The sequence below is a fragment of the Schistocerca serialis genome, chromosome 1, assembly GCF_023864345.2.
Source record: "Schistocerca serialis cubense isolate TAMUIC-IGC-003099 chromosome 1, iqSchSeri2.2, whole genome shotgun sequence".
NCBI lineage: Eukaryota > Metazoa > Arthropoda > Insecta > Orthoptera > Acrididae > Schistocerca > Schistocerca serialis.
Window position 1 is genome coordinate 791,468,636 of NC_064638.1, and position 17,001 is coordinate 791,485,636.

A 17,001-nucleotide genomic window follows, 5' to 3' on the forward strand; every position below is an offset into this window, starting at 1 on the left:
ATCAGACAAATGGTCATTGGCATGTAAGGCTGAATCGTCTGAAAGCAAAGACGGAGGGAGCGTTACACGGTCTGGAGAGTGTTTTCGCGGCATTCACTGGATGATCTCGTCCACCGGACAACGCAACGTATCACACAGCCCGCACTGTGCGTGCGTGGTTCGAAGAGCACCAAGACGAGTTTCCCCTGGCCACCAAACTTCCCGGCTTTAAATCCCACGGGATCGGGCTGTTCACACCATCGATTCTCAACCGGGAAATCTAGCATAGCTGGCCGCGGAAGTGGAATTGGCATGGCTCCACATTCCTGCTGGTACCTTGCAGCACCTCACTGAGTCTCTTCCTGCAAGGCTCACAGCGATCCACTCTGCAAATGGTAGTTATTCAGGCTTTCGACAGGTAGTGACAGTAATGTGATTGGACGCTGCATAATGAAGGTTTCCGTTACCGACACCACAGCTCTCAGAGCGATCCATATCAAGTGCCCGGAAAACGTCTTCTTTCTATCGTGGCAGCCAAAAGGGCGGTTCCTGTTCAGACAAGGGCTTTACCGGCGTTTTGCGGAAAGGAATTTGGCGTCACTTTCCCTGAAAAACTTTACAGAAGAATTCAAAAAGTCAATAACCTTTTGTATTCAAGACAACCAGAAGTCTGATGCAATTATGGCGTGAACCTAAAGATTTTCCTGCTTCATGTTTACTGGTAGTTAACTAACATCTCCGAGTTTTGCCAGATTTCGTCTGCTGATGTAGTAAGATCAGTGTGAGGAAAGTTTATCATCGTACATATAGCCACCTTTAATTATATATTAATAGGCTTGAGATGCTATGGAATTCATTTGATACACTGACTATGTGTAGCAGCTTATGGAACATGTATTTCTTATATTTTGTATGTTTAAAGATTGCTACGACCATTTACATTAACATCGGCTATTCTTCGTCGCGACTACCATACCTTAGCATAAGACCACAAGGTTCAGCCTGAGACGAGTCGGTGGACAGTGTTGTTGGGCGGGCAGGCTGCTGCAGCTGGAGTGCGTGCTGCCGAGGGACTGGCAGTTGTCGGTGCGCGTCATGGACTGGGACCGCACGACGCGCGACGACCTCATCGGTGAGACCAGGATCGACCTGGAGCAGCGCCTCCTCAGCGACCACCGGGCCCACTGCGGCCTCCCCCGTTCCTACCACACGTTGGTAACACGCCCTCGCTTGCTTTGCCTCCCTCTGCGATACAGTAGTCACGCGCTTTCGGTACTTTCCACAAAACTGTTTCGTTTATTTAAATTTAATTTACTTCAGGAGTGCTACAAATCAGAAAATTCGTCATGTGGAAGGACAGTAATGTTCCGGGCCACTGCTATATTTGTCAGAATCATTCTTACGATTTTCATCTTTACACGTGTTGAAGCAGCTTTCGTCTCCAGTTCATTTTGGTTGTGGGCTGCTTAAGTACGTAGTTATGCAGCCAGCCACCAAAACTTTGTGCAATCTGGCAGCGGGCTCTTCTGTTTCTAATACGAATAACTTAAGCCCGAGACGAATAACACAGACCAACGATGGAAAAACTTTTTTGCTCAAAATACCTTACCATTATGTTTTTTAGAGTGAGAAATCCAAATATACTTAAAAACTGTATCACCCACCATTTATTCACTTTTTACGGTTAAATTTATTAAATTAAGCGATTTTTAAAGAATTTAACAGCTTTTATATAGTTAAAATAATTTAAATAGGAGGTGTAATGAATGTAGATGACGTTGGTAGCACTGCTGAAAAACATTTTCTGGCAAAAAAAGGTCGATTGTATTTTTGTGTTAACACATGGTGTTTTGTTTACTGTCAACCTAACCTCACTTTCCCATTTCCTGTACATGTGCTCAGTACAATGTCTCTTCGTGGTTATAAAAGCTCTGCTGACAATTTTTGTTATATTTGTGGTAAACTTGTGATTAAAAATCACGAAAGAAACATTACAGACTTTGTAGAAAAGGTTTATTTACCATACTTTGGATTTAAACTTGGTGATCAAGATAAATCTTTGTTGCCGCATAAGGTATGTAATGTGTGTGTTGAAGATCTGAGATAATGGTCCAAAAAGGAAAAAAAGTCTTTAGAATTGCTGTTCCTAAGATATGGAGGGAGCCAAGAAATCATTCCGATGATTGCTACTTTTGCAGTGTTGATATTACTGGTCACAATTCGAGAAACAAGAAGGTAATAAGCTACCCTAACCTACTGTCCGCCATTCGACCAGTAGAGCATGGTGTAGATTTGCCGGTTCCTGAACCACCAGATGACTTAAATTATATTCCAATAGAAGTATTTTCTGATGTAAGATCTGATTTAGATGAACCAGACGATGATGAATTCCATTGTAATACCGAAAGTCTAGAGCCCAAATTGTTTACTCAGACCGAGCTTAACGATTTGGTTAGGGATCTGGACTTAACGAAAGAAAAAGCTAAACTGCTTGGCTCTTGATTAAAAAAAAAAAAAAAAGAACCTATTCGCAGTTGGAACCAGCATATACATGTATAGAAAGAGAGAGATGCAATATTCCAAGTTTTTTCAACAAGAAGGTGATTTTGTGTACTGCTCAGGCATTGCCCATCTGATGAATGAGTTTGGTATTGAATACAAAAAGGAGACTGGAGGCTGTTTATTGATTCATCCAAAACTACTGATGAAAAAACGCTACCAAGATCGCTGGAACACCAACATGATGGGGGACTACTGTTGGTCACTTCACCGAGAAGTTCAGAAAGCGACTCATCGTAGAAAAAGCTACACAAGAAGCTTCAAAGGAAAAAAAGAAAGAAAATACAAACCGATTCCAGATCTCAAGTGAATTCTCTATTAACACATATCATTGTTTTAAGTAGCTTAATGTAAATACAAAACATGCTTATGTTGTAACAAAGCGTTTCATTAATTTCCCCGTTTACTGTATAGCATAGGATTTTTTTTATACAATATAACACAAAGAATATTGCTCAAAAACTATGGGTGATAAAAATACCTATGGCTACATTTGGATTCAGCTCATAAAAATCTATAAAGATGAGCTACCAAAATAAAAAAAGTTTAAAAAAAAGTTCTGTTGGCCTGTGTAATTCTGCTTATTGAACATGAAAGATTTTCCACGCGGAAAGTTTTTTCCTATTTAATATTAGTGTCATGGTCTGCTCAGCACCAGCGGTAAATGCTTATGTCTAAACTTCGTATGTGTTCATTGTTAATTGCTAAAAACAACAATTCATTTTCGAGACCTCATACGTATTAGTGTTGCTGTACCTGGTAATCTTTGTGTAAAATTTCATGGTAATATTGTAAGGGAGGCACTTAACTCATATGTGTGTATCTATCATATCAACTCAATTAAAGCAGTGCGAGAACACGTTGAGATTCCTTCTGTTTCAGCAATAAGCTGATGTAGAATACCTAAGAATAAGAAATAGAAAAACTATGATGACGAACGCACCCTTAACTACATCACAAACTCTAGGTTGTCAGCTCATTTGTCCAGTGGAAGATAACATCAAAATTAACATTCTGCACTTTACTTTCTGACACATTTTTCTGTGCTTTACCGGTCAATACTCTTCCTTTCTTACCTCCGTTTCCTCCCTGAAGTATCACAGAAGCAACAGATAATGTATATGTACACAACTTGTAATATTCTCTGTACAGCTACATTTGATATACAACAGAACGAAGTCCGAAGGCTGGTATGAGATTCGTTCTGTTGTCACTAGTTGTAAATTGAAATGTAATACACTAAATAAGCAGAGGAATAAAATATGTTGTTATCTCCTGATTGGAACTGAGGGAGTCGTTAGAAGAAAGTACTAACCGACAGTACTAAACCTCAGTTTCGGAAGCATTAGTCTGATCGCGCAAAATGAAGCCAAATCACGCTGTTGATAAGTAGTTTCATTGTACCGCTAAAAATAACTGTCTGCTGCGTAAATAGCTTTTCGCAATTGCATTTTATGTTATTGACTTTGAATTTAACCAACATATAACATGCAGTAACACAAAATGAAGGCCACCCTTTCAATTAACCACCCCTCACACACTGCGCTTGCTGACTACACTTTCATGAATAAATATAAAATAAAGATGAAACAAAGGCACAAATGCCGAGTCTGAAGGACGATCTCTTACTGTGAAAAGTAATTTATGTAGTGGTTTTAATTAACGAATCGACCTAGTCGTCTGACATAATCTGTTTGATAAAAGTGCTACAATAGAATTTTCCTGTCATTTCTAGTTTCTAATATGTTAATATTCCTTAGAACCTCGTAGTCTTGCCGCCATTGGACTGAACACGCACTACAAAGTCCATCCCAGTAGCGCTCCAAAAGTAATTATTTACCTTAGGATGGTGGAGAAGCAGAAACATTTAGAAATGAGTTAAATTCACTGAAACGAAACGTTATACATCGATGACGATGAAGTCAGTAAAGATGCAGTTTCACGAAACTAAATCAGTGCTATCCGTTCAGAAGTGCGGAACTTGCAATGTTTGAAATATGTGGTGACATTTGAAAATTTGTCCCGGTCAGATGTTGATTTTCAGTACAAACCAGATGTTCAAAACATTCATTACCATCAGATTGTACGTCCTTTCTGCAGTCAACCTGTTCAAACTTCCGTCACAGAATTATAATATGTTGTTGTTGTTGTGGTCTTCAGTCCTGAGACTGGTTTGATGCAGCTCTCCATGCTACTCTATCCAGTGCAAGCTTTTTCATCTCCCAGTACCTACTGCAACCTACATCCTTCTGAATCTGCTTAGTGTATTCATCTCTTGGTCTCCCTCTACGATTTTTACCCTCCACGCTGCCCTCCAATACTAAATTGGTGATCCCTTGATGCCTCAGAACATGTCCTACCAACCGATCCCTTCTTCTGGTCAAGTTGTGCCACAAACTTCTCTTCTCCCCAATCCTATTCAATACTTCCTCATTAGTTATGTGATCTACCCATCTAATCTTCAGCATTCTTCTGTAGCACCACATTTCGAAAGCTTCTATTCTCTTCTTGTCCAAACTATTTATCGTCCATGTTTCACTTCCATACATGGCTACACTCCATACGAATACTTTCAGAAATGACTTCCTGACACTTAAATCTATACTGGATGTTAACAAATTTCTCTTCCAATTTATTCGATCTAAAAATTTAACCTATTGATAAAAATTAAGTCTTCAAATATTTCAAGGTTTTTTCAGAGAGATAATGGTAAATAATTTGTGCGAGTAATATGTCATGACAACACTGTTTCATTTAATGCAGCACCCATCCACTATATGTGACGTTATTATACCGTACAAGGAAATAAATCATTCCAGGAGCTTAACATCGAACGCATACCCATACCCATCATGTTGCTAACATATATTGCCAACTGTTGGTAGCGGATGAACGTCGAGAACTGAAGGAGCACTTGCGATGCAGGAAGGGCTACAACGCGTGGCGCGACGCAGAGCGGCCGACGCAGATCCTGGAGGGCCTGTGCAGGAGGCAGGGGCTGCGTCTTCCTGAGTACCTGGCCGACGACACGCTCAGTGTTGCCGGGGCCACGTACTCCCTGCCGTTGACCGACCAGTCCGCCGGTAATTCACTGCAACACCTTGCACCCTGCTCACTTCCATAATGCAGTGTGTTTTACAGCGCCAGGTGGGAGATACAGTATAAACACAAACTGAACTGGCTGATTACCAGGTACCAAACAATTGTTACGAAAGAAATATGCAATTTTTTGCGTCATGATGACAAATTGAAACTTTATAGTTGCTGACGTAGATGAGGCATGCGGTTTTCCAACATACGTGTGTGTAATTCTACACTGAAGAGCCAAAGAAACTTGTAAACCAGCTTAATATTGTGTAGGGCCCCCACTAGCAGGCAAAAGTGCCACAACACGACGTGACATGGACTAATGTATGAAGTAGTGGTGGAGGTAATTGACATAATGAATCCTGCAGGGCTGTCCATAATTCCGTAAGAGTACGAGGAGGTGGAGATCTCTTCTGAACAGCACGTTGCAAGGCATCCCAGATATGTTCAATAACGTTTATGTCTGGAGAATCTGGTAGCCAGCGGAAAAGTTTAGACTCAGAAGAGTGTTCCTGGAGCCACTCTGTAGCAATTCTGGACGTGTGGGGTGTCGAATTGTCCTGCTGGAATTGCCCAAGTCCATCGGAATACACAATGGACATGAATGGCTGCAGGTGATCTATCACAGTCGTATCTAGACATATCAAGGGTTCCAAATCACTCCAACTTCACACACTCCATACCATTACAGTACCTCCACCAGTTTGAACAGTCCCCTGCTGACATGCAGGGTCCATGAATTCATGAGCCTGTTGCCATAACCGTAGACGTCCATCCACTGGATACAATTTTAAACGAGACTCGTTCGACGAGACAACATGTTTCAAGTCATGAACAGTCCAATGTCGATGTTACGGGCTCAGGCGAGGCGTAAAGCCTTGTGTCGTGCACTTGTCAAGGATAGACGAGTGGGCCTTCACCTCCGAAGGCCCATATCGATGATGTTTCGTTGAATGGTTCGTATGCTAACACTTCTTGATGGCCAAGCATTGAAATATGTAGCAATTTGCGGAAGGGTTGCACTTTTGTCACGCTGAACGATTCTCTTCAGTCGTCGTTGGTCCCGGTCTTGCAGGATCTTTATCCGACTGCAGCGATGTCGGAGATTTGATTTTTACCGGATTCCTGATATTCACGGTTCATTCGTGAAATCGTCCTACGGGAAAATCCCCACTTCATCGCTGCAGATGAGATGTTGGGTCCCATCGCTCGTGCGCCGAATATAACACCACGTGTTGTCTTACATAGGTGTTGCCGACCGCAGCGATGTATTATGTCTGTTGACATATCTCTGTATTCGAATACGCATGTCTATACCAGTTTCTTTGGCGTTTCAGTGTGAAAGGAGGTAAGTGTAAATTTGGTTCTTACGGACATGCTACAAAACCATAGGTGAAGCAAAAGAACAAGACAATATAATACAGAGGGGCCGAGCAGACACACCTCTGCACTCAGGATACCTATTGGGAACCTATGAAGCATCTTCGGTGCCAGTAAAACATTATTCTAGCCGGCCGAAGTGGCCGTGCGGTTAAAGGCGCTGCAGTCTGGAACCGCAAGACCGCTACGGTCGCAGGTTCGAATCCTGCCTCGGGCATGGATGTTTGTGATGTCCTTAGGTTAGTTAGGTTTAACTAGTTCTAAGTTCTAAGGGACTAATGACCTCAGCAGTTGAGTCCCATAGTGCTCAGAGCCAAAACATTATTCTTCCGCCCGCAGCTGTTGCTAATTCCGCTGAGCTTAGTACTCGAACTGACGTTTGTCCAGTCATGTCGGTAGCTGCACGCCCAGGAGAAGTGTTGGCGAGCCCAGGCTGTGGGGGTTTCCGGCGAGCAGGGGCGGCCGTTGCCCAGCACGAAGCGATCTCACGCTAGCTGCTGGAATGTCTTCAGTCCCACTCCAAATTCTACGATGACCCTTGATGATCCTACTGTGATTTACTGTGTCGGTAGTCGTGTGGTAGGTTGATCTCTTCCCTACCACCTGGTGGGCACCTGAAGGTGTAGGAGTGTTGAACAGCCGGCCGCGGTGGTCTCGCGGTTCTAGGCGCGCAGTCCGGAACCGTGGGACTGCTACGGTCGCAGGTTCGAATCCTGCCTCGGGCGTGGATGTGTGTGATGTCCTTAGGTTAGTTAGGTTTAAGTAGTTCTAAGTTCTAGGGGACTGATAACCACAGCAGTTGAGTCCCATAGTGCTCAGAGCCATTTGAACCATTTTAGTGTTGAACAGGAACGCGAAGCTCAAGAAGCCCTGTTACTGCCTTACACGTAGAAGATCAGTGCTGGTATCACCATGCAGTGTGGTGTTGTCGAGAAACAGTGAGTTTCTCCATCAGTAGATGAATGCTCTTTATTTTGCTATCTTCGTTTAACGGGCTGTTAACTGCTGTGTCAGTTCCTCTCTGTGTGCTCTTGTGTAAGAGATAGAGTGTCTTGCACCTTGTCTTATGTGTTTACACATAACCTTGTCTCACTTTCTTTGGTTTTGTCACAGTCACTGAATGTGTATTGTCACTCGGCAGACAGTGTTGTAACGTGTTGAAGGTCTGACTCACTTGCGATATAAAGGCTGGCTCCGTGCTTCCACCTCTGTCTCTGGTATGACTTGAATTTGCCTGTGGCAATGTTAGTGAGTTTTAATATAAAAAGTTAATATTTTTAACCCCTTACTATTCGGTACCACAACAATATTATTTGTTTTCTTATTTGCTATTCACAATTTTCAAATCACATAAACGAATTCTGTCCGTAGAAGAATGGTTATTATTTAATGGCTAATAGAAGTCGCATCAAATGCTAATGTCGTCATTACAGTGCAGAATGGGATATGTCAAGTTTTCTTTGATTCCCGTTTTTCCTAGAGGCTTGCTTATTTTTCATATCGTGTCTTATCTTTCAACTTTTATTCAGATTCCATCTGAGATGTCTGGGCTTGATCCTAATTTCTCTAATGTCTTTAATTCATTCTCAGTTTTAGAAGATGTGTGAAAGTTTTTGGTAAACGTTTCACTCATTAGTTGATTCTGAATCCTATCAGAATGTTTGTTACTGAGCATTTGCGATTGATACATTGGTCAATCTTCTTTACATAAATATTATGGCAAGTAAACTCTTGTGAGACAGAGATACCTGGACCTGCAGAGTTTCAACGGACGCTAGCTGTGAGCCTCCATTTAGCCAGCTGGTTCAATCCTGCAGTATCCAGATCTGTTGATCATTTGGATTTTACTGTGGCCTGGTGTTGGACTGCATAGGAACATAAGGACAGGCATACTCGCTAAGGTTCCAGATGACCGTGTCGAGCCACCACAAGGCAGGACCACTGTATTGTGTACCAGGGCCATGGTAACCCCTTTACACGTTCACCTTCAATCCGAAAACGTGCAACGAATCCGCTACAACATTCTGATTATCCCACACCATTTTTCAGGGACTAACAGCTGTGGCGCTAGTGTATTACTATCCAATGACTTGGCTACCATTAACAGCACTACACAAACATCTTAGATTGGAATGTTTCCATGGCTGATAAGCTTCCTCTGTTGGTGAATGGTATCACATACTATATAGTGACGAATTACGGTTCTACACTACCTTGGATGAGCACTGTCGGCGAGTCTTCCGGCGACCTGAAGAAAGGTTCCATTCTTCTTGACTTGGTGGGCACATCTGTCTTGGTCCTGGCGTCTCTGTTTCGGGTACCAGCTCGTGTAACTTCTGGTCACTGTTTGTGGTGACTGAGGGAACTCTGACGGCACAACGATTAGTCACAGACATCCTTCGCTCTCTTGTGTTAGCTCTTGTGTGACAGTATTGGTTCAAATGGCTCTGAACACTATGGGACTCAAATTCTGAGGTCATCAGTCCCCTAGAACTCAGAACTACTTAAACCTAACTAACCTAAGGACATCACACACATCCATGCCCGAGGCAGGATTCGAACCTGCGACCGTAGCGGTCTCGCGGCTCCAGACTGTAGCGCCTAGAACCGCACGGCCACTCCGGCCAGCGTGACAGTATTGTGAAACCATTTTTCAACAGGACAATGTTCGTGCACACGTGGTACGTGCCCATAGGAACTGATGCGATGTTGTAATGTTGTACTCCCGTGGATAGCAAGATCCCCAAACCTGCCCCCGGTAGGAGTAATTCACTACATTACAGGTCCATATCATAACGTCAATATGCAGCAGGATTTTGGAACATATATTGAGTTCGAACATTATGAACTACCTCGAAGAAAACGGTCTATTGAGACGCAGTCAACACGGATTTAGAAAACATTGTTTTTGTGAAACACAACCAACTCTTTACTCGCATGAAGTGTTGATGCTGTTGACAAGGAATTTCGGATTGGTTCCGTATTCCTCGATTTCTGGAAAGCTTTCGACACTGTGCCACACAAGCGGCTTATAGTGAAATTGCTTGCTTATGGAATATCGTCTCAGTTATGTAACTGGATTTGTAATTTCCTGTCAGAGAGGTCACAGTTCGTAGAAATTGTCGGAAAGCCAGCGAGTAAAACAGAAGTGATTTCCGGCGTTCCCCAAGGTAGTGTTACAAGCCCTTTGCTGTTCCTTATCTATATAAACGATTTGAAGACAATCTGGGCAGGATGACACTGTCGTTTCAGAAGATCAAAACAAATTGCAAAACTATTTATAAAAAATATCTGTATGGTGCAAAAATTGGCAGTGGACCCTAAATAACGAAAAGTGTGAGGTCAAGCGCGAGGTCATCCAGTGCTAAAAGGAAATCGTTAGACTTCGGTTACACGATCAATCAGTAAAATATAAACGCCGTAAATTCGACTAAATACATAGGAATTACAATTACGAACGAACACACAGAAAATGTTGTGGGGAAGGCTAATCAAAGACTGCGTTTTACTGGCAGGACACTTAGAAAATGTAACAGATCTACTAAGGACATTGGCTACACTACGATTGTCCGTCCTCTTTTAAAATACTGTTGCGCGGTGTGGGATACTTACCAGATAGGACTGACGGAGTACATCGAAAAAGTTCAAAGAAAGGCAGCACGTTTTGTATTATCGCGAAATATGGGAGAGAGTGTCACAGAAATGACACAGGATTTTGGCTGGGCATGATAAAAAGGCGTTTTTAGTTGCGACGGAATCTTCTCACGAAATTCCAATCACCAACTTTCTCTTCCGAATGCGAAAATATTTTGTTGAGACCGACCTACACAGGTAGAAAAATGATAAAATATGGAAATCAAAGCTCGTGCGGAAAAATATAGGTGTTCGTTGTTTCCACGCGCTATAAGAGATTTGAATAATAGAGAATTGTGAAGGTGGTTCGATTAACCCCCTGCCAGGCACTTAAATGTGATTCGCAGAGTATCAATGTAGATGTAGATGTACAGTAGATGTAGATGAACACAGAAGGTACCAAAGAAACACAAAACTAGTAAAATCGATAACTAACTGCAAATTTCCAGGAACGTGCCGGAATGGCGTTGTTTCCTTGACACACTGAATTTTTATCGAAGACATTTGAAACAGATCACCGAACATCAAGCTGTTCTAAATGATTACTTGAAGAATACCAAGAAAAACAACGAAAGAAGCATACAGAAGGTAGGGGATGCATTAAAGCAGTTCGAGAAGTGCAAAATGGATCTTACAAACGCAGCACCTTTAACATTCCCGAATGTAAACAATGAACTTGTATCATTTGTAGATAATACTGTGGCTGACAACCTATTCAGCCTGGAAGAATTAGTACCAACTAGTTACGAAAAGATAGCAGACTCTCAAGTGAATGATCAAGAATTCGAGAAAATTCACTCTAGTTCTCATACCTCATCGAAGTTTAAACAGCAGGAAAACCCTTGTGGAAGATTATTATGGAGTGATGTACCAAAGAGTAACATTCGTCCTTATATTCCACAGCAATTTAGATATTAGGTTTCTTCAGGATTACCACAGTATGATGAAAAATGTTATTATGCCTTTGTTAAATTAGTAACGATCAGGTTCATTTGGTCAAGCATCGAACAAGACATCCAAAAAATGGGCGAAATCATGCACTGTACGCCAAAAGAATGAAGTGACTAGACATACTAAATCTCCTATTGGCCAGTTTCCAGCCACAGAGGGACTATTTAAGGTGGTACACGCCGATCTAGTCGACCTACCTTTGAAATTACATCAATCGGTTCCGTAACTGGACAGAAATTCTACTACGTGATGGTCGAGCAGAAACAGTGGCGCGAGCGTTTTATAACTCCTGGATCACTAGATTTGGAGCAACTAACCAAATAGTAACTGACCAAAGAAGACAGTTCCAACCAGAGCTGTTCCTTGCATTAGGCAGGATTTGAGGTTCTAAATTATCACAAACTACGGTATATCATCCACGATTAACTGTGAAAATAAAGAGATACCATCGAACATTCAAGCCAGCCGTCAGCGCACATGGTAAAAATAAATGAAGTGACATCATTCCAGGGCAGATGGTGAAAATCAGTGGAATGACATCATTTTTAAAATTCTCCTAGGAATGCGTCGATTTGTGAGAAAAGAAAATAATTCAAGAGCTCCTGAGATGCTGTATGACACAACTCTAACGTTGCCTGGTGATTTCATTGTAAGGTCGGAAAACAAACCAGAAGTAGATCTTCCAGTATTCACTTCTCAGTTACGTTAGTAAGTGGATAAACTACGCCGTTCAGAATGTTCACACAAGGTAAAGGAAATACCATTCCGTAGTAAAGATCCGCATAATACAACTCCTGAATTTGTGAGGAATGACAAAGTGAAGGCCAAGCCTCCTTGCGAAGACTCCTATGAAGTTCTGGAGTAAAAACACAATATTTCACTCTAAAAATTAAGGATGTGCCAACTGACATCTCATTTGACGGACTGAAACCTGCCAACATCTTTGTGAACACGAATACCAGTGGCCGACAGGATAACCTACAGAGCACTTCACCTGAGAATGAGTTACCCATACCTTCAAGAGGCTCACTAAAGAAACTTACTCGATTTGGTCGAGTTGTGAAATTCTCGAGAACTGCAAGCAACTGCCTTACATTGATTGAATGTTCCGTCGGTTCTTGCTAGAATATTTTATACATAATGAATGAAACACGAACAACAATGGTGTAATATTTTACAGTATATATTGTATAATATTTCACCATTGTGTGTGTTTCATTTGTTAAGTAATTGACTTAGATACTGAGAACCTACAGTTCAATAATCAGTTCCTCTTTATATTGACTTTTTCTCCTCTTTGAAAACAAATGACATTTTGAAATGCACGCAGTAAGAAGTCTTCATATGAATGGTTTGTTTGACTGTGTGATATTTGACTTGTAACAAATGGAAGTTTCTGAATAATAATTTCGAATTTAAATATTCCGTCATTAATTGTACAACAGAACTAACAGTCTTTGCCTTGTGAAAATGTTGAATAAGAAGGACAGCTGTGACTGTAAAAAATCTTTATTGAAAGACACGAACGGTTTCGCAAACTATATTTGCATTACCATGTGTTTACCTGTACACAAATACATAAGACAACTTACTAGAATTTTGGAAATGGCAGGAAATGGGAAATAAAAGCGTTTAGGTTTGTGCCTACTTACAGTCAATCCATAGAAGTGATCTATTTGAAATCCGGAAAAAGTACACTTCCCAACATTCTCATCAAAGTATTTAAAACGTCTCTCTTGGAAACGTGCAAACGTCCATAAATAGGAAAAATGGCTAAGGCCATCCTGAAACCTGAAAAAGGAACTGATAAAAAAGTGAAAAGCGGGAACGTAGTCGATATTAATTAATAGTATATAAGGATATTCTGAAGAAGAATAGCATTTGAAACTTTGATGGAGCAAGAACCGTTTCATCGACAGTTCCGTACTAATATTACAAATGGGAAAGTAACTTTGTCTGAAATTTGGTTCGGAGAGAGCTGGGAACATGAGTGGGAACTTAGGCTATTGCAGAAAACAAAAAATCGATTCTAAGAGATGATATAGAGATTGAACGTCTTTTTTACATTAGTGAACATAAACCATGTTAAAAAATAATTGTACTTGTTGTATGATGTACACAGTGTATAGTGTGCAGATACTTAAGTAGCAGTGTATAGTGTGTAGATACTTAAGTAGCACAATGCATAGATGCGCACTCTTGCTCCTGTGTGTCTGGAGACGCCCCAAGCGGTCAGGAATACCAACCTGACTGTCGCCGACGTCCGACAACTAGGAGTGACGATTTGGGACGCCATTTCTTTTCATAGCAGGACCCCTTTGTTGGTCATCCACTGTGCATTTACAGTATAGCGCTACGTCGTTTTGTTTCCCCTCATGGCAAGCCTCCCTTGGCTTACATTTCAGCAAGATAATGTCCATCCGGACAAGGCGAGAGTTTCTAATGCTTGCCTTCGTGCTTGCCGAACGCTGCCTTGGTGAGCAAGGTCGTTGGAACTTCCACCAACGGAGAACGTTTGGGTCAGTACGGGCAGGACGCTCCAACCATATAGGGATTTTGACGATCTGTCGCACCAATTGGATAGAATTTGATCAATGCCAAACCCAATAAGGGATTGCATAATGGTCAGAGGTGGACCAACGCGTTAACACTTGCTCAATTTGGCATTGTAGTCATTTGCTTGTCTATACCTGTGCGTCGCATCCACCGGTTTCTATCCCATTCGGGTAATTCCTTCGCGCTTCGTTTTTGTGTCTTAGAGTATATTTTTAAGCTGGTTATGTTTCGACTGATACTAAGAGAAAATTGTGGAGGAAAAAACAAAATGTTTAAAAAGTACGATTTTTCCGTCGACCTCCTAGTTGTAACTTGGCATATTCATAAAAGTCAAGGAACTAGTTAACCAGGATCTCTGTACTACATTGTTGCCCATGCGGCTAAAGTCTGAATGAGACGATAATAAACGTCTGAATAGAGTGTTGAGAGAAACTGGCGGTGTTTTTCGCGTCGCAGCGGAGCGGCGGAGTTCGGAGTGGCGCGAACAGCTGGCTCTGGAGGCGCTGCGCGCGTGGCGGCCGCGGCTGGTGGCGGAGCACGTGGAGCGCCGGCCGCTGCTGCACGCCGCCTTCCCGGGGCTGGCGCAGGGCTTCCTGCACCTCTGGCTGGACCTCTTCCCGCTGCCGTCCGCCGCCGCGCTGCCGCCGCCGCCCCTCGACATCTCGCCGCGGAAGCCGCGGGACCTCGAGTTGCGCGTCGTCGTCGTCGGCACCGAGGAAGTCCCGCTCGACGAGAAGGACTTCTTCGGCGGCGGCCGCTGCTCCGACGTCTATATCAAGGGGTACGGGGGTCACGCACTACAGCGCATACCGTTCTCGCAGCTGACAGTTTCAAACATGAAAATATTTCTTTGCGATGAGCAACCGGCGTGCTCGAACGTTCGGAATGCGGTGACCATGATCTAAAACAGTGGTCGTCAGCCTTCCCTGCCCAAGAGCCGATACTGATATTGCGTGGTGGTAATAATCTACATAAATTAGTGTTTTAAGAGCCCCTAACAGACTACCTTTAGCACGGGCGCGGCAAGTTGGCCGCCGGCCCTCGAGTATTGATCCTTAAATGTACGCACTATTCGTCACACTTCATGCCGCCTGTTCTCTGCTGCCAGTTCTTTGCAACATCAGGGACGCGAAAGTTGTGACACTGTAATTGCCTTACGAGGTGTTGTTGTATTGTCTGTATGAGTAAACAAAATGGTTCAAATGGCTCTGAGCACTATGCGACTTAACTTCTGAGTCATCAGTCACCTAGAACCTAGAACTAATTAAACCTAACTAACCTAAGGACATCACACACATCCATGCCCGAGGCAGGATTCGAACCTGCGACCGTAGCGGTCGCTCGGTTCCAGAGTGTAGCGCCTAGAATAGCACGGTCACTCCGGCCGGCTGTGAGTAACCGATTGATTGATTAATAATGGTAATTGGACTTACATTCAAATGCATGAAATGTTTTCAGTGTCGTTTTTCTTTGTGCTATAACAGCCGTAATGTAATTACACATTCCTTACTACAAATATGTACTGCTCTTTAAGATGACCATCTCTGTAATGCACATTCGCGAATCCATGGTACCTCCGTCTCAAAATGTATACCATAGCAGCTCATCGGTAGAGTCGCTCTCGCCCTTGAGCTGTCACCACTGGAAGACAAACGATAAGACATTCCCCCTCTCACATTCAAAAAATGGTTCAAATTGCTTTGAGCACTATGGGACTTAACTTCTGAGGTCATCAGTCCCCTAGAACTTAGAACTACTTAAACCTAACTAACCTAAGGACATCAAATACATCCGTGCCCGAGGCAGGATTCGAACCTGCGACCGTAGCGGTCGCGCGGTTCCAGACTGTAGCGCCTAGAACCGCTCGGCCACCCCGTCCGGCTCCTCTCACATTCTCTAACACTGAAGTGGTCGTGCTACTTAGCCCTCTGGCCGTAAGGTAAGCGGCCAACTTTACTTAGCCGACGGTCGAATTCACCAACATCAAATTAAAATTAAACACATCTTGAAATATTATTATCCCTGCTAGTATTTTTGTTTATTCCTGAGAAAGAAAATTACGCTCTTAACATGCTCATAACGCTGTTTGACGCTTTTGGAATTGCCTGTTAGTTGCTAGATGCTTGTTGTTATAAAATGCAGCTCAGAACCGCGTAAGGCACGAACATTGGATTCATGTCGCATGCTACCCGCTCGCCGCAGTTCGACGAGCAGTGTTCTAGTGGACTACAGGTGTTGGTGCTCACTCGGTGACACTGCGGAGAGGGAGGGACAGAGGGAGCGAGGAGGGAGAGAGGGGGGGGAGAGAATAAACTTGCACAGCTTGGTGGAAGTTGAAAAACAAAAGCGACACTGCCCCGGCTAAAGTAAATTGTCAGTTTCCTTCACTCACTATTACGCCGTGGGCTCCGTTGGGACATAGCTAGCTGCCGTGTATCTTTAGTAGGGCCACGCGCCTGTTTGGTCACAATCGCTGGGTGCTCGCCCACGTGAAGGCAAGTGACTGAACACCCTGCCAAGTGAAGCGAGTCATAGCGAACGAGTGCTGCAAATACAACTTCGCGACGCAGGTACGATGGTCTACAACCGTCCTACGTTAACCGGTGTTCGTCCCCTTGTTATAGAGGGTAATTTTATATAATGGGACAAAGTTTTTGAAATATCTCCTGAGACGGTGAGAAACAATGTAGGTATAACGATCATATGTCTAGACACATATCGTTTCCACGCCACTAAATTTCCATGAGCAGTAAACTTCAGTGGACGACGCCAGTCTCAGCATCTGTAAGTGGACTAATCAGAACGTCCACTACACAACGGCCACGGACAATCAATATCATTTAAGCCTCAGTGTGT

General features: G+C 42.9%; 1 protein-coding gene across 1 annotated transcript in view; it reads left to right on the forward strand.

The window, feature by feature from the left end:
- The window catches only part of LOC126433992 (otoferlin-like), a 168,888-nt gene that overhangs the window by 123,059 nt on the left and 28,828 nt on the right, over nucleotides 1-17,001 (forward strand). The window contains exons 11-13 of the mRNA XM_050090452.1: nucleotides 1,020-1,177; nucleotides 5,424-5,621; nucleotides 14,602-14,785. Coding sequence (XP_049946409.1) covers nucleotides 1,020-1,177; nucleotides 5,424-5,621; nucleotides 14,602-14,785 — 540 coding nt within the window. The remainder of the gene's footprint in view (nucleotides 1-1,019; nucleotides 1,178-5,423; nucleotides 5,622-14,601; nucleotides 14,786-17,001) is intronic.